This window comes from Nelumbo lutea, chromosome 5, assembly GCF_056320005.1.
Source record: "Nelumbo lutea isolate HS-2025 chromosome 5, American lotus-T2T, whole genome shotgun sequence".
Taxonomy (NCBI): domain Eukaryota; kingdom Viridiplantae; phylum Streptophyta; class Magnoliopsida; order Proteales; family Nelumbonaceae; genus Nelumbo; species Nelumbo lutea.
The window spans coordinates 15,476,988-15,495,427 of NC_142688.1; the positions used below are offsets into that span (position 1 = coordinate 15,476,988).

The 18,440-nt window shown below is 37.3% G+C and overlaps 1 protein-coding gene across 4 annotated transcripts; it reads right to left on the minus strand.

Annotated features, from left to right (window-relative positions):
* On the minus strand, window positions 1–16,189 carry LOC148850571 (uncharacterized). 4 transcript variants are annotated; one of them, XM_088947152.1, is made up of 9 exons: window positions 15,926–16,189; window positions 13,291–13,497; window positions 12,922–13,164; window positions 10,516–10,582; window positions 10,133–10,315; window positions 9,563–9,654; window positions 1,543–1,725; window positions 1,320–1,456; window positions 1–151 (listed from the first exon to the last, which is right to left on the minus strand). In XM_088947152.1, the coding sequence occupies exons 1-9, from the start codon at window positions 16,172–16,174 to the stop codon at window positions 100–102; spliced, it is 1,413 nt and encodes a 470-aa protein (XP_088803278.1). In that variant the 5' UTR covers window positions 16,175–16,189; the 3' UTR covers window positions 1–99. The 4 variants fall into 4 exon arrangements, with proteins under 4 accessions (XP_088803278.1, XP_088803277.1, XP_088803280.1 ...); XM_088947151.1 differs by having other exon boundaries at window positions 1–669; XM_088947154.1 differs by lacking the exon at window positions 10,133–10,315.
* Between the last annotated feature and the right edge of the window lie 2,251 nt (window positions 16,190–18,440).

Consider the following 18,440-nt stretch of genomic DNA (forward strand, 5'->3'; position numbering starts at 1 on the left):
TGGAAAAAATCATTTTTCTCATTGATTACTCAGTTTCTTTTACAAGGTATAAATAAATCAGTTCTACTTTCTTACACCACTTGCCCGTTAAAAATCAAATTATGCAGCATAATGCTCCATATACAAATTGACACAGAGAAAGGAACATACCCTGCAAAACATCAACAGCCATCTGAAACAACAACAAGAAAACTAATGAAAGAATGGGTTTGCCCAATATGTAATAACCATGAGCACACCCTTCCCCAATAAATATTCCCCTCTAAATTGCTCGCTAGAATAAATTCATTGGTTGGTTTTTTCTCTCAAAACTGGTTCAGTGAGCTATCACTGCTTGTTTTTCCTCTAGGGCATTGACGAAAATGGAGCCCTGGCAGTTATGTACCAGGACTCCCAGCAAATTAACAAATACTGGGATTCCAGAAGTCCACTACCTTAATTAAGTATAGACCTTCATGGATCTCCCTATGTTTCAACTATTTATCCTTGAAGTTAAAACAATCTGCAACATCAAAAATGTTGGCTAGCTGGCGGACACTAGATTGCACCACTTCAGAGTTAGAAGAGACAGACTCAGGAAGATGTGGTAGGCAATTGGGCCGACATTGATCACAATTACCATCTAAAGAATCACAGAAGAGGGATAGAACAGACCTGCAGAATATAAACCTGAAGACAGGGCATCAACTAAACAGATGTACAGAGAATTCACTGACAATTATAAATACCGATAAAAGGTTTTATTTTCCATATAATTATGTAATGTTTGGAAAACCATTACAGATAGAGGAATATTATGGCTGAGATGGCTGCCAGCATGGTTCGTTTTGTTTTTGAAAACAAGAACTTTCATGTGAGCAAAAAAATATAATTTTTCTGATGCGAAGTTGTTTTTGTTTTCAAAAATAAAACCAACCATGTCAAAAATCCCCTAGTGTTCTTTATTTCCCTTAAGTAGTGTTTAAAAGTTATGTTTCTTAGTTATGGGTCTTATGGGCCTTCTCTTATTTTCTTTAATTATTTCTTTAGTGCTGGCCGCCCCATCAAGGGCATCCAAGTAATTGTACTCAGACTTAGAATTATTAATAAAAGTGATGAAGGGGGCTAGAGAGAGAGGTTCAAATTCTTCTTTTCTCTCTTCCCTTCTTCTCTTATTCCACAACCTAATGATGAAACTTCTTTTCTTCTTTTCTTGCATTATCTGAATTACTGTAGGTGTAATTTTCAACAGGTAACAAGCACTGCTTACCCACCTTGACCACCTAATAACCAAACAATGGTGAATGCAGAAAAGACTAGTAGAATAAAGAGATAAATACCTGAGAATAAGCCGCCGTAGAAATGCATCAGATAATACTTGAGCCCAGACCAGATCTAGGTCAGTCGTTGTACAGAGTATCTCTTCCCATTCCGAGAAGGCAGTGCAAAGTATGTTGTCAGCTTTACTATAGACATCCTGGAAGCAAACCCACACACGAATTAGACCAGGCAAATCTATGGATATGGTTCATAGGAAATACCACATGGCCCAAGCCAACTTACAGTACTAGCACCACATTGGGAGAGGCCAAGAAGTTGGCAGAAAGCTTGCAAAGGAGCAGTGAGGAAAAATGTAAATTGACTACCATTCTGTGTTAGATCAGCACCAGATTGGTTCCGAAATACTGGCCTTGAAGGAGAAAGAAGCAAGGCAGCTCTTTCCCCCCTTTCTTCACCATGAATAACCTGAAAATGATTCATATATAAGCGACTTTCAGAAAAACGAAAAGCCACTGGTGGAATGGTGTACAAATAAAATGTAGCAGCTTTAAATGCTAAACAAAGATCAGGTTGAAAATTGATTATTCAAAAACCTAAACTATTGGAAATCTTACCTTCATACCCAGTTTGCCCTTCCACACTGCCAGTACACCTTCCACACCCTCCTTTTTTATCTTTTCAAGGGGGGTGAGGAGGGGATTCCTACTTTTCTTCTCTAAAAAATTATCTTTGATTGTTGGTTTAAAAAAAAGTTGCATATTTGTGGAAAATATGAGCATGAAAAAATAAGTAACAAATGAGGTCAGGCAGACTAAGATGGTTTGGATATTTGTATAGAATCCATCTGATTTAATGCAACTCGAAGGGTCTAAAAATAGGGAAAGGCCAGAAGGACACGGGAGGAGGTAGTGAGGAAAGATTTGAGGGTTCACAATTTAACACTGGGCATGGACCTTGATAGAATGAAAAGGCAAAAAAGCATTCATGTGGCCAGCCATGTTTAATTGATTTAAGACTTTGTTGAATTGAGTAAGTCTCCACATTGAATGTCTCATTTAATTGAACCCACAGGAGTGGAAATTCTTCCACTGATTCTCTTGCAAAATAAAGGACCTGTAAAAGTTACTTATACTGGGGATCTTCATTGGGAAGTAGAAAGCTATAGATCCAATATCTTTTGGTGTTTTTCCTTGTATGTAATTACGACCTGCTAACTGAATGCAGCCACAGCCAAGCAGATCAATTTTTCTTAATTTGCAATTAAATTTCTGAACTGTTAAACCATATACTGGGAGTAAGGATTAGCTGAATGCAATAGATGTTCAATGGGCTGCGGAACCAATGATAACTCTCCATGCCAGTAATAAAATGCATGGGACCCACAACCATTTTATTTCTCACTGTGTACCTCATGTATTTTATCACTGCCATGGGGCATTACCATTGGTTCCACAGCCTTCTGAACAGCTATCACATTCAGCTAATCCGCATTCTATTGGAAGTGGGTTCATCAGTAGGCCATTAGAGAAACTCTAAAATCAGGAATATTCTAAACGTCAAAAACCATACTTCAATGGTTAATATAAAGTGTTAGGTTTTGGGACACAATTAATAACTGTTGAAAAATGATGGAAGAACTAAAATGTGCATGTATGTACCTTAACCTTCAGAATACCAATATAATTTATCTTAATATTTATTAATAATATAAATTTTAACAATCAATTCTAGCATTGATTGACAAATAGCAAGCAAATGGGGTATGGCCTAGTGGTGACCTTATGGGACTAGGGTTCAAATACTCCTATTGTCAATGGATTGTCTAGTTATGGAGTAATTAACGAAATTAATGAGAGAGGTAGGAATTAAAGAGACAATAAAAATTAGGCACAAGAATCCAAATTCAAATTTGAAAACATGCCCTAAATCATTAATAAATGAGACAGAAAGAGGAGAGAGAGAGAGAGAGAGAGAGAGAGAGAGAGGACTTAAATATAGGAGCAATTAATGAATTAATAAGAGGAACCCAATTTCAAATTTGAAAAGCAAAGTAAAGTATTGGTCAATATGCTTATAATATCAACCTGTATCGGGCTTGTATCATCCCAATACATACGAAAAGGAATGCAACAGGTGATTTCTACACATTCCATGTATCAGGCTTTTGTTGGAATGATATGTATTGTCTTGCAATATAGAAATTGTTACAACTTGAGACAGGTTAACCTGAGCCGAACGCAAAAGGTCGGGTTGAATTAGGTTAGGTTTATATATATAGACACATAAACACACACACACACACACCCCAAAATAATCCTAGCCTTTAGGCTTAGAATAATTGGTGGATATACAGTGCATACTTGACAAAGAAAGCGGGAAGTCAAACCCAAATAAGGAACCTATCTATGTTTTAGACCCAAGACATGTTATTTTATGTTGGCTGCAACTTACAGAAACCGTTGCTAAGGCACCAAACAATTAGGGCTTGGGAAGCTCCTGTAGCTGTAGATAGAAAAAAAAAATTTTCAATTTTGCCACCATTTGGGTAAGGCAGATCAAGGTCTATGCTTCTAAGCTAGAGATTGAAGGTGTCTTACTTGATCAACAAACTAAAATTGTTGGAGCTTTTATGAGCCATTTTAAATCGATATTTAGGAAGCCCCTTAGTGAAAAAAAAAAAAACTAAGTCTAGAAGGGTTGGATTGGCCAAGGATATCATGTGACAACAAGTTAAGGTTAGAAAGGAGGTTTGATCTAGAGAAAATAAAGGAAGCGATTTTCTCAATTGATAGAGATGAAGCACCAAGACCAGATGGATTTATAATGGCTTTTTACCAAGACTTTTGGGACATCCTAAAAGAGGAAATTCTAAGGGGATTCAATGAATTCTTGAGTAGAGGGGTAATAAATCTAGGGTTAAATTCAACATTCATTGCTTTGATTCCGAAAAAAGTCAGGGCAACTCATCCTAAGGATTTTAGACCCATCAGTCTGATCAATAACCTGTATTAAAATCATAACAAAGGTATTGTCTCGGAGAATCAAATCAATGCTACATTATATTATCTCTCCAGACTGAGGAGCTTTTGTTAAGGACAGGCCAATCATTGATCAAATTCTCATTGCCAATGAGAGTGTGGAGGAGATGAAAAGAAATGGAAAGAAAGGAATAGTCTATAAACTTGATGTAGAGAAAGTATATGATTTGGTGGACTGGGACTTTTTGTTGGAAGTGATGAAAAATAGGTTTGGAGGAAAGTGGTGGGATTCAAGGATGCATAACTACATGTCACTATTAAATAATTGGTTAATGGTGCAGTTGTGTACCACTTTCTATCTTTCAGAGGAATTAGACAAGGCACCCCCTTTCCCCTTTTTATTCACCCTAGTAGCTTATGTGCTAGGTATCCTAACCCAAAGAGCATATTTGAGGGGTATGGTGAAAGGGTGGAGAGTGGGTAGGGAAAGAATGCCTATTACGCACCTAGAATTTGCTAATTATACCATATTATTTTGTGAGGGAGACGATATGATTTGGTTAAGAATTATAAAAAGGGTGATCCAAGTGTCAAAGAAGATGTCAAATCTGAAAATTAATTTCGGTAAGAGCTATGTGGTGGGGATTAATATGGATGGAAGAGAGGTGACAGAATGTGCAACCATTTGGGGTGTGAAGTTTCCCAGTGGCCAATGAATTATTTGGGATTACCTCTAGGGGGAAACCCAAGAAATATGATGTTCTGGAACCCAGAGGTGGACAAGTTTACAAAAAAATTAGCCTCTTGGAAAAGGAATTACCTCTCTTTAGGTGGAAGACTAACTCTTACCAAGTCAACTCTAGCCAACTTACCTATCTACTTTCTTTCGGTTTTCAAGATTCCTATGAGGATTTGTAAAAGCTCAGAGAAGTTAATGAGAGACTTTTTGTGGGAGACCGGGGAGGAAAGGAAGGACCATAGGGTTAGATGACAATTGGTAAGTAGAAGTAAGGAGTTTGGTGGCTTAGGGATTGGGAACATCCAAAAGAGGAATTCGATGTTGTTAGGGAAATGCTTATGGAGATTACCAAGGGACAAGGACAAACAGTGGACAAAGGTGATTATAAGCATCCATGGGCTGGCAACTGACGGTTGGGATGTCGGAGTTTTGGCTCGAGCTACTAGTGCAACACCTTGGAAAGCTATTCATGTCATCCTTCCTCACTTTCTACCCTTTGTTCGGTACAATATGTGTTTTGGGAATTTGCTAAGATTTTAGGAACATGTGTGGGTGGGGGATTCACCATTCAAAGATCAATTTCCTTCATTATATTCTTTATCCAGTTAACAAAAAATGAGTTTGTTTCTACCTTTTTATCCTTGTTTTCTTTAGGGCCTAAACTAAATTGGGACTTGGGGTTTAGACAAGGATTCAAAGACTCCCCCAACAAGTCTACAAAGCCTCTTTAACTCTTTTGTTGGTAGCTGGACAAAAAAGAGAGGAAGAATATTGTGTTGATGTACAAGGGCAGCAGTTTCTTGGACAGTTAGGGAGGAAGGAAACCAAAGAATCTTTGTTGAAAAAGAGAGAAGCAAAGAGGCAATCATACAAGTGATCACTTATAGGGTGGTGCACTAGGTAAAAAAGTGGAGATGTTCAAGACATTCATACAGAGACATTGCTAAACAAATGGAAGGAAGTGGCAGCATCTGTTCCAAGCAAAAGTGTTGCTCAACCTCTATGGTTTCCACCTTGTGGAGGTGTTGTTAAGCTAAACTTTGATGGGAGTGATGAAGGTAACCCTGGTCCATCAGGGATTGGTGGAGTTTTTAGGACGGAGGAAGGTTCAGTCACAACTTTGTTCCCAAGCCAATTTGTATGGGGTACTCATTGCGTGCAAAAGTTATGGCTTCGATAGAAAGTATGAAAAGGGCTAAGGAATTAAGTGTTAACAAGCTGATCATTGAAAGAGATTCTAAAATGGTAATAGGTTGGTTAGGGAAGGAAGGTGATGGATTGTGGGCATACATTAATGAACGAAGACACTTCACACGGCTAACTCAGGGTATGGAGGTGAGAGTGCAATGGGTAAAAAGATGTGCTAATTCATTTGCAAATGCACTTGCTAAACAAGGGGTGGGAAGGAATCGGTTACTTTGTGCTACCTTGTAATGTTGTAACTTATTCGGGGAGTTAAGAAAGTTTACCTCCCCCACCTTTGTAATTGATTATTTCTTATTAATGAAAAGTTACTGTTATTGATAAAAAAAATGCAACTCAGGTTCCAAAATAGCCTTTTTATGCATTTTCCTTCTTTTTTTTATTGGAAAGAGTAACTTTCATTAAACCAACAAAAAGAACATAAAATGTCAACCACTCACAGCATGAGTGTTGACCCCATATTTTATCACAAGATTTACAACACAGCCAAAAAAGATTCTCCCTTTGAGTACCCTGCTTTGCCAAAGTATCAGCCACACCATTGGCTGATCTCCTTGTCCAATTAAAGAGTACTCCAGCCTCCCTTGCTAAGCAAAAAAAAAAAATCTCCCTCATCTGCTGTCTAAAAGTCCACACCCCCAAACTTTTTTTTTTGATAAATAAAATAAAATCATCCTCCATTATTTCAAAGATTGGTTACATGAAAATCCCCTTAGAGGCACGAGGTGCCGCCTATCCAAACAGCAAATACATAAACTACAACAGATATTAGATGAATGTTGATGTTAAACATGAATTACAGTTGCGCCTAGAACAATGATTCCCTATTTGTCCCTTCCCTTGTTTTGCCAAGAAATCGACAAATGCATTAGCTGATCTCCCAACCCACTGTACTATTATAGATATATTTTTTGTCAGTCATTTGAATTTCGTTAACTCATTTTTGTAGCCCCAAGTGACATCCTTTGGATTATTTAACCAATCCACCATTGTCTTAGGATCCCCTTCAATCAGAAGCTGCTCCACGCCCACTTCTTTTGCAAGAAGTATTCCTTGTATTGCAGCTAATAACTCTGCCCGGATAGAATTCCCAACACCTAAAGGGCCAGAGTAGAGTAAGACAACCTCTCCAGCATCATTCCTTAGTACACCTTCCATCCCAGAGGGGCCTGGGTTACCTTGGCTACACCCATCAAAATTCGACTTCAAAGAACTAAGCAGGGGGGGGGGGGGGACTCAACTAGTCAATACCCTTACCTTGGAGGAGGAATAGCTTGCTACCAACATCCAATCCTTCCAACAATCAGTAAAAGAGAAATGGTTAAACAATTCAAGAGTCTTTAACCATTGTATTGACCTGTACATAATGCAGTCCTTTAAGGTTTGACTGCTCCTTCCTTTTTCTTGGAAGATCCTAACATTCTTTTCTTCCCATGCTGTCCATAACAATGCTGCTCGCATGCACCTCCACATTTTCCTTCCTCTTTTATGGGACCAAGAGAAAAAAAAGGGTTAAAGATTGTGCTTACTTCTATTGGCATATCCCAACTACACCCAAACAAAGATAGAAGCCAAACCCAGAGCTATGCAATTACACTACAGGATAAAAATAGATGATTACAATCCTCACCTTGAGATCTGCAAAGAATGCACCAGTTTGGTGAAATACAAAGGACAGGTCTTCTCTTTTGTAAGTTATCCATTATGTTTACTTTACCAATGCCACACTTCCCAACACAAAGCCATAACCTTGGGGGGAAGGGGGGGGGGGGGGAGCCTAAACCAAACTTCTTTGAAAGGGAAACTTTGTTGAGAGGATGTTTGGAAAAGGGCATTGAAAAAGGAGCCACAAGAAAATGACTCATCCATTGTGGTGAATGGCCCAAATCCTTTTATTAGGCTTCGAAGGATCCAGCCAAACCTTATCAAAGAGGCAAAGAAGAGTAGACAAACAATCAATTTCCTCATCCCTTAACCCTCTACGGAAACCAGAATCCTAAGACAACACTGACAAATTTAAAATCGATAGAAGGAATTTTGAGATCACCTCTTTTTATACAAAGAAACAAAGTACAAGGATGGAAAAAGGTCTTTTAGAGGGATATCTCCAGCCCAAATGTCCTCCCAAAACCGAATAGAATTACCAAAACAAGCATCATGCCTGACACAATTGAGGAACTACGGAAGAATATTGTGAATTGCTTTCCATGGTGTAGCTAGGTTAGCCCCCCTTGACACGCCAACATCCCAACCACTCTCTGAACATCCACGAATACTCTTCACCACTTCGTGCTAGAGTCTTTCTCGCTCCAAAGGCCACCTCCACAACCACTTCCCTTACAAATTTGAGTTCTTTTCAAGCACATTCTCGAGCCCTAATCCTCCTTCCTCTTTGCTTCTACCCATAACCCCCAACTAATTAAGTGTCTTTTTTACCTTCTTCCAGTTCCCAAAATAAAATCTCTCATCAATTTTTCTAGTTTCTTCGCTTCCCTAGACAGTATCCTAAAGACAAAGAGGTAATAAGTAGGTAGATTCATGAGGGTAGCTTTTATCAAAGTGATCCTCCCACCCAAAGAGATATAATTTTTCTTCCACACAACTAATCTCTTTTCGATCTTCTCCAAGACTAGGGTCCAAAACCTACTCTCCCTAGGGTTTGCCCCTAATAGAAGCCCTAAGTAAGACAAAGGCCAAGAAGAAATGGAAAACTCAATGCAATCTGCAACCGCCTCAACCTCCCCAAAGTCTAGATTGACTCCGGCCATGCAGCTCTTTCCTAGATTGATTTTCAAATTGGAAACACCTTCAAAAGCTCTAATCAATTCTTTCAAGTTTTCCACCTTCTCACCGAAGCCTCCATCACAAAAGATCATCAAGTCATCTACAAACTGAAGGTGAGTTACTGGAATTCGGTTTGTGCCTACTCTCCATCCCCTTATCACATCTTCCCTATCAGCCCTAGAGATAATTCGACTGAACACATTTTTGTCTGTAGCCATCCCATTAATAGCTTAGAGTCTCCCTCCACCTCATAGTTTTGAAATCCTCATTGCTTGCCCAGCCTCAATCCTTGAAGTAAGGCCATAATCTCAGCTCTTAATGAATCTCCAACACGTATTGGGCCAGAGTAATAGTGTTATCAGCCTGCCCTCTCCATCTTTGAATACTCCCTGAACTCCCTGCCAAATTCTCCTTCCACTAAAAACTAGGACTTTTAATTGGTAAATATAGACATTAACAACATAAATGCCATTTTTATCATTTTTAATGTAAGTGGTAAGCACTATTTTTACATTACAAAGCAACAAGATTAGGATCATGTTAGTCTAGGATAAACCAAAGTAGTCTATAAAGTGAAAACAAGTTTTGACAAACCTGCCTTGAATGCATGGCTGTTATCACTATCAATGATCAGGAAAAGTGGCTTTCTAGTAAAAGGAATAATATCACCAGGGTAAAGCATATTTGAACCTGTAAGTCAGAACAGTATCTTAGTAAGAGAGTCCAATATGTAGCATATAAACCATATTATATCCTTTCACACAAATAGGATAGATTAACACATAGAAAAGACTCAAAATGCATATAATTATCATTACTAGATTTAAAGGAATTAAGTAGATCAGTTTCAAGGACTCCTAGCTGTAAAAAGAAACATTGCGATGTAGGTAGGGGTGAGCATTATTCGGTTAAAACCGAAAAACCGAACCAAAAATATTGGTTTCGATTTCGGTTTTCATAATTAAAATTTCGGTTAACCAAAAAAGCCGAATTAACCAAAATTCATCATATAATATGTAATATATAATATATAACATAATATATATATATATATAAATAACCGAAACCGGGGTTCAATTTCGGTTTTTATTTTTTTCTTTCAATTTTTAAAATTTCAGTTTATTCAGTTTGGTTTTTAACTGAATGCTCACCCCTAGATGTAGGTTACCTGCACTTCCTCTGGGACCCAACCACAAATAATTCCCAGAACAGTCAGTTGAGTCTCCTTTGTCACAGTTAGGAACTTCAGGCAGTGATTTCTCATGTTCATGGGTGCGAAATTTCATATCCAAGGAGGCCATTGAAGTTTTGGAATCTTTGGTTTGAGAAGCAACAGTCCGACCAAACTTCCCTACATAAATGACCAGCAGAGTAACTACTTCGTAATGATTAGACAATTTTTGGCATACCAATGGGCTAGCAAGTAAAAAAGAAAGGTTAACCTGATCCTGATAGATATATTAGCACAACGATCAGCAGAGTAACTACTTCGTAATGATTAGACAATTTTTGGCATACCAATGGGCTAGCAAGTAAAGAAGAAAGGTTAACCTGATCCTGATAGATATATTAGCACAATGCTATCTGGGGGGAGCTCCTCACATACCATGGCAATAGCCTGCCCATACAGCATGTAACATTTTATCATACCTTGCAATTGTATTTAAATCACATAACAGAATAAACAGCTTTCACAAAATGATGGCAGCTCAGAAAGAAAAAAATGAAAATTAGTATTACAAACTGTGCATGACCACAGCTTCATCACCAAGAAATAATATTTACTTCACATCATCACAAAATATGATTAAGGACCTCGATTTGTGAAGGTGGTCTCTAAAGATTCCACCTATACAAGATGACCTGGATTAACACAGAATCACTTATCAAAGTCAAAATTTAGTCTCAATGGACTCACTAGATATGTTCATATAGGCTTGTTTCTTGACAGGAGGAATTGTCATAGCACCTTTATATCAGTGATGGGTTCACCATATTTTGGATGTAATGTTAAAATGGTTAAATCATATCCCCCAGTGAATAATAATTTATTAATTTTATTAATGTAAAAAGAAGAAAAAGCCTAAGAATCCCAAAGTGTTTCTAATGAGAGACCTAATAATAACAGCACCACTCAAACTAAACAATCAAAATGTAGAACAAAATCTTGATTATATCATCCCATGCCTGTGATGTACAAGTAATAAACTTTTATTATTGGAACTTACAATTTAGTTAATTCTGAAAAAAGAATTATATATTACAAGATGATCATGAAGAACACCTCAAAATATTTAGAACTGCCTATCCTTTCCCTCGCATCTATTTCATTTTTATTTCCAATTACATCTCCAGGTTTGTGATCCCCCAATACAACTGATTAAGATTTATTACAATATTTATATATTGGAAGTAGACTAAAACCACTTTTTATATATCTAAGTTTTACAGTATGTATTTTTTTTTTTGACAAATCTCTAAAAAATAGAAAAAACCTGAAGATGTATAACGTAGTTCATGATTTTATTTGATTAAACCTTCAATGCAATTACAATTCTCGGTATTGACAAGAAGTCGTAACATGTCCCCTCAATAATGCCTCCTCAACTAATGGCAAGTACTTGCATTACATGATGTCAATATCAGCATTTAAGAATTTAACCATCTCTACTAACATCAATGCCTTTCGTATTTTACAGGTAAAGATGCCCCCAATTGTGAATCCAATAGGAAGCAAGAGCCCCACTTACAGGTCCATCACCCACATGTTATCTCTAAGACTCCCAAATATCGAATTCACATCAAAGCATCATCCATGGTGGTTAAGCTTCCCCAGTGCAGTATTATCAGTTTCTCTACTATAATATTCCAACAAGATTATCTTCCAATCTTTCAGAGAAAAGGAAAAGTATAGTATCTCAATTATTTTAGCCAAAATGTACCAATTCTTGTTCCAAAACTAAACAGATGCAGGGCTGAGGTTCTTATCAGAACCCTCAATACATTTTTTTCTAACTTGATCCAATGACACTTCTTCTTCAACCATGTCATAGATGATCACACTGGTCCATATCCTGCACTCACTCCCTGAAAAGTCATAAGAGGTCCTTGCTGATAAAAAAAAAAAAGAAAGTCATACGAATCACAACCTGAAATGAAACCCTATCCTTTATCCTACCATTGCCAAACATGATTTTGTGGCTGTCTTAACAGAAGAAAAACGCTTCACATCTCTCTCTTAATCTATGCTACCCCAAGACATTAAGACTTGTCTATAGCTTCCGTTACTTTCTTATAACCCATCATTTTTCCCCTTCAAGACAAAGGCAGTCTTATTCCTCCCTCCCCTCTCCCCCCCTTCCTATGCTCTCTAAGATCTTCAAGAAATTATTCCAATAATAATCTGTCCTTTCAACAAAATAAGCTTTGCCTTACCCCTAAACAATCTTAAGAACTGGTTGTCTCCATCTTCTGAAACCTAATTAACAGTTCTGAGCAGCTATATGAGCACCTACATCAAAGTAATTTACAAATTACAACCTTTGCACTACTTTTGAAACCTAAACCACTCCACCTGAGATTCCTTAGAAACCTTCAATTTGAAAACTTCACTCTAATAATGATTGAATTTCCATCCGTTCTTCAAGTTCTACATAGTTCCTACAAAACCCTAAACTATACACTTCTATCTAGGAACCAACCAACTCTGAAACCCTGGAAAGCCCCATTCAAACCCCTCAATCTACACCAACAACACATCAACACCAATCCTAAACCATTTCTTAGATCTATCCCCATCTTCCTAGCCCCATTTGACCTTTAAACCATTTATTACCCTATCTCTCCAATAGAAGGTTGGTTGTCCATCCTACTTCAATTATACAAAAAACTCTAGACTGAAGAGCTAAATGAAAAGAAAATAGGTAAAAAATAAAATTTCATAGCATAAAAACTTACTGCTAGCAATTGAGTTGTTGATGGACGATAGAGAATAGTTTTCTTTGGATTTGGGGGCAGGGTTCGATCAGTCATATCCACAGCAAGGTTTATATCAATAAGTCCAGAGGGTCCAGACCGATCATTCAAAGCACCATTATCACTTGATTCCACTAAACGCTCTTGGTAGAAAGAACCACTTGGTTCCCACTCCAAACATTGAAGCATTCTGAAAGTATTCAGAGTAAATTCTGTGAACTTGACCTGAAAGTGCCCCATGTAAGAAAGAGTCATACACATCACCACCTACACAGCTAAATCCTATAGGACCAAAAATAGGATAAATCTTAATGGAATATCCTTCAACTTGGACATGATGAACCATTTTACCTCATTCCGGTGATAGCTTGTTAGCAATGCGTCTTGGAATTTCAGAACCCTGTTTGCATGGAAACGGGCCACATATGGTTGTGATGTTGGATGAGAATCATACAGAGCACAATATCTGAGAGGCCTGGTATTCATAAGGGTCACATCAACTTTCAGAAACCGAGCAATTTCTTGGACCACTTGCTTCCACTCTTTAAAATTAGTTTCCTGACAAAGCATTCATCAAAGAATCATTTCAAGGAATAAAAACAAGGGGATATATATTCAATTTGTGATTAATATGAATTAAAATAATAAGTTCATTTATCATCATACCATATAGTTTCCCCACATTAAGTGTCAACCAAAATATTAGCAGATTGAGACACCTACTTGAATAGCTGTTTGATTGACTGCCTATTGTTTAAGCTTGTCTTACTAATGATCCATAAGCTCAAGTGGGGATGTCAATCGATCAGGTTAAATGGCAAAGCCAGCTTGACCTGATCCTATAGGGTCAGGTCTATTCAGGTGTAGGGCCAGGTTAGGGTTTTGATTCTTTAACCTGAGTTGGGTTAAGGTTTTGGCAGACCTAATTTGATAACTTCTAACTCCATAGCCTTAGAGTTTTAGGATTTCTTTTCATATTTATTTTGGTTTTTCTTCTTTCATTAATGGAGAAAGTGACACCTTAGAACCTAAAAACCAAATTCAAACTTAAATTAATGGATTTTAGGTTTTCAAGATGTGTTGTAAAAAAAATACAATTGAAAGGCTGTGTACCAGGTTAGGTCGAGTCGATATTGGGTTGAACCCTATAGAGTCTGGTTTGAGTGAAAACATTGGAGGGTTGGTTAGGGTTGATGCATACCTGTGCCAAACCCAACCTGTTGACATCCCTAAGCCCAAAGAATGTCCTCAGCAGTTTGCATCCAAACAATAACTGTTTGACAGTCTTCCTCCACATCTATATCCTTCCACCCTTGCATAGAGTGCTAGGGTTTCAGCTTTTAGGGCTATGCCTTGCCCAATTGGACCTGAGAAAGAGGCAGGTTTTCTTGTTTATAAATATAATCCTCAATCTCATAATCAAGACAAGTTTCCACATGGAACACATCAAGCCTTTTTCAAGATCCTTGGGTTTGGTGGACATTCTGATGCTGCTTCCAGCCCATGATGATCACCAATGAGGTTCAACAGTTGGTCCAGAAAACTATATAACTGCAATTTTCTTTAGCATTCTCCACAAAATAGGCTTGTCTGGGAAGTGTTCATATATATGTTATACTTGTATTCCTCTCTGGTTAATTGATTCCGCTGCATTCAATCATATGATGGGGACATATGTTTTAATCAACTCCAAGTTCAAACAAGCATTTTCCCATGGTCCAGGTTCTAAATTCAATATATAGCCACAGGCTTGGGTTCTCAAGTCAAGCAACCTAGTCTGTCTGGTTTGGGTATCAAAATATTGACTAAGCTGGAATTTGCATTTTGTACAAAACATAATAATTTTGTTAGGCCAGTTTTTAGTTTATTACCTCAAAATGGAAAAGGAATGTATGTAAGATCATTAACCAAATTTAAATGACCAGAGCTAACTATTAGATGTTTCTCCATATATAATAGCCAATTCATGAAAGGTTGGAAGATGGTAAAATGCAATGGAATTAGCATGACTGTTTCAATAAATTTAATTCACCCAATGAGTATATCATTTATCACATCACTGTTTCAACTAAGGTGGATTTTGATACAGGGGAGAATTAGCATTTGATCTAGTTCATTCACTTCAAGTAACTTTTCACTTTCTATGAGCCTGTCATCCCGTTTAGTTTCTCATACTTCTTCATAAGCTAAGTGTCCAGATCGATAAAAGAAAACTCCTATTTTGATTTCCTTATTCTTGCTCCAACAATTATCAGAAAAAAAAGCACTCCTATTTTCAACATTGCTATAATTTTGCCAGTCGTTTATCTTGCTTGGAGGAGCCCTATTAAGTTATTTTCTCATCAACCATCATATACCCCAAATACCATTAAAAAATAACTTATGCAACCTTGAATATCCAAGAGTATCGATTACAAACGCAACCATTTTATTGTCAAGTGAATAAGTGTGTCATCCAAAAAATGAACAAATAAATAAAGTATCATCCAAATTAAAATATTATCTGGAAACGCAACATAACACCTATAAAAATCTCACTTAAAGAATCCAGATATTTCCAATTATAACTACAATCCTTAAAAAATGATATAGAATCATGACCTGCCCAAAAAGAATTCAATACTCTTGATTAAGTATGGAAATCACATATAAAAGAAACATTTTCGGGACAAATAGGTAATCGTTGGCTCCCAATTTCCCATACATAAATCGTAATTGACACTAATAACGAAAGAAAAGAAAATTTGAGGAGAAAAGGCAAATCTGGTGCTTGGTAAATGACATTATGGTTCATCGTTCCTTAAAATTGTAAATATAAGTGCTTCTGATCGTATCCATCAAATGTATAAACCATCCACACGCTTTTCAGTAAAAGTTATTACTACCGAACTAAAGACATACATTTCCAAAATCAACAAATTCTGAAATTTGTGAAGGTTTTTTTTTTTTTTTGAGAAATAACTGTAGCAACCAGCAAGAAAGTTACCGGAAAAGTAGCTCTGCAATCATCAAGGATAGCCTTGAACCGATCCACGAGCACGTGTACCATCTCGAGCCGATTTAAGAGCAAAGCAACAACCAGAAACCTGGCATAGAATCGCAATTCCTTGTAACGCAAGCCCAGCAAGTTCATATCCTTCGGCGACCCTTTCGTTCCCTCGAAATAGCCCCTATTAAGGATCGCTTCGTAAAATACGTAGCATTCGAACAAAAATCTGGCCTGACACGTCCTCATATATTGTCCGAAATAGAGCTGTCTCTCTCTCTCAGTCTTTTCTGAACTCCTTTGTGGTGGGGTTTTGCGTAATGTGGAATCTGTTAATTATCTTCTCTCCTGATACACTGTTAACGGTTGGACGACGGGAGTACGGAATCTTTAAAAATCCGTTTAAATTTTACGGAAAACGTGAGATGACACTTTTACCCCTCGAACACTATCAAGCTTGACAATCAATATAGATATAGAACAATGGAAATGGTATGATGGGCCTTCGACCTCGGCTGGCAATCTGGGGAACAAATATGAATTTAAAAGTTTAATCTAAATTTGGTTAAGCAAATTCAAGAAGTTTAATGGGAGAATGACCAATCAGCCCAAATCAGAATTTTATAGTATTAAAGTACAGGAACTGTGAATTGATATCAAATTGACGGACAGGATGTGATTTATAAGAAGAAAGGACTAGTAGTAGGGGAGGTTGGTATTTGTCCGAAGTTTAATTTTATAAATTTTATTTCAAAATTTGGATCGAAAATAGACAACGAAGCCTCGGAGCGAGGAATGCTGTGATACGCCATGTTGACATGACAAGTCTGGAGAGGGTCCAAGTCCCAAGGCCCCATTTGGATGATAATAATCTGCTCTGTTATCTTTCAGGATAAAGGATAAAACTAAAGTCTTGAAAGGATAAAAGAGTCTTTGTGCAAAATAAGTTAAGCGAGCACACTTTAAAAAGTGATTACCTAGTCACGCAATTAAGCTTTGAAGTATTGAAAAACGTAGAGAGAGAGGAGAGAGATTCTTGGTTTTATTTTTTTTTGTTATATTTTCAAAAGAATGGCGATGAACGTGTGGGTTGGTCCAAGAAGAAGCGGGTGGTGAAAGAATATCGCGGCAAATTTTAAAATGCAGTTGACTGTTTTCGCGGTGGGAGATGCACCGACAAGCGTGCGGTTGTGCTCTGCTGCACTTGGATCATGGCTTCACGGGCTCCTAATTCTACTTCTATGCCTATTACCAAATAAATATAATTTTTATTGCGTTAATTATCAATCTTAACGCTCTCTCTCTCTCTCTCTCTCACCTAACAGATGTAGCAAGTCGCAAACAGGTAAGCCGGCGTCCTGATTGGTACTTTGCTAGTTTGCTGTTGTTCTTTGGGAAGGCCGCGGTCCCTCGTTAGGCAATCAAAATGATTGATTTGTAATTATTAGCTTTAATGGCAAATGTCGTGGCGAAAGAGTGGTTTATACTTTATACACAAACTCATTCGGTGCGGGTGTTATTGCTTCTTGTTCTTCACGAACTCGCGCGGGAGATCCCAGCTGAAGCTGAGTATATGACACTGGTTTTTCTTGAGCAATGGGTCTTCGCTTCTTCCTTTACAGCTTCAACTTCAAAGTATGGCACAGAGAGAATGGGGAAATGGTGAGGAAAAGTAGCTGACTTTTTCATACTTCTGTTTCTGCCTCCATCGCTTTATAAATCCGTGTCATCAGACTCGGACTGACTCGGATATATGGTAAAACAATTTTGGTTACTGGATCAATGCTCAATGGGTATAACGGTTGGATCATGAATCATCCGGTTTGTTGTTCTGTTCGCTCAAAATCTTTCTGGTATCCACATGCAGGTTTTCCCCCAACTTAGCTATCTGGCATTTGCAATTGTGATTGGTCTTTACGTTTCAAACTGAAATATTTTAACTATTATTTAATATTTAAACATCGTTCAATTTACAGAAAAAAATAGTTGCTTCCCATTCTTTCTAATTTGTCTTGGGATGCATTTGGTTGGGCATAATAAATATGATGGAAAATGAATAATTCTTTCTAAAGAAATATAATCATGGGTGAAAATAAATTCCCCAAACTACAATTTTTTTTTTTTTTTTGTATCATTGCAAGTGACTGGTGGGGGAATGTGGTACATACAATGCAAGGAGAATGCTACTATATCATGGGTGAGGGTTTTGAAAATAAATTTAAAAAATAAATAAAAATTTATAAGACAGGGTAAGGTGAAGTTTTCTCTAAATCATATGCCCATTTTATCTGGTATTTTGTTTAATTTGAAAAACTACTAAAAGTGTTGGCGGTGAATTGAGAAAACCAGACTCTATTTGAACTCAAAAACTCCACCCATTTTAGTTATATTAATTCAAGTACAGTACTGCACCTGCACAGGCAAGGGAGAAAAATCCATAAAGTGTACATCTTTATTTATCTTTTCAGTCCACCATTAATTGCACATGTCCCCCACTTGTGCAAAACATATAAAA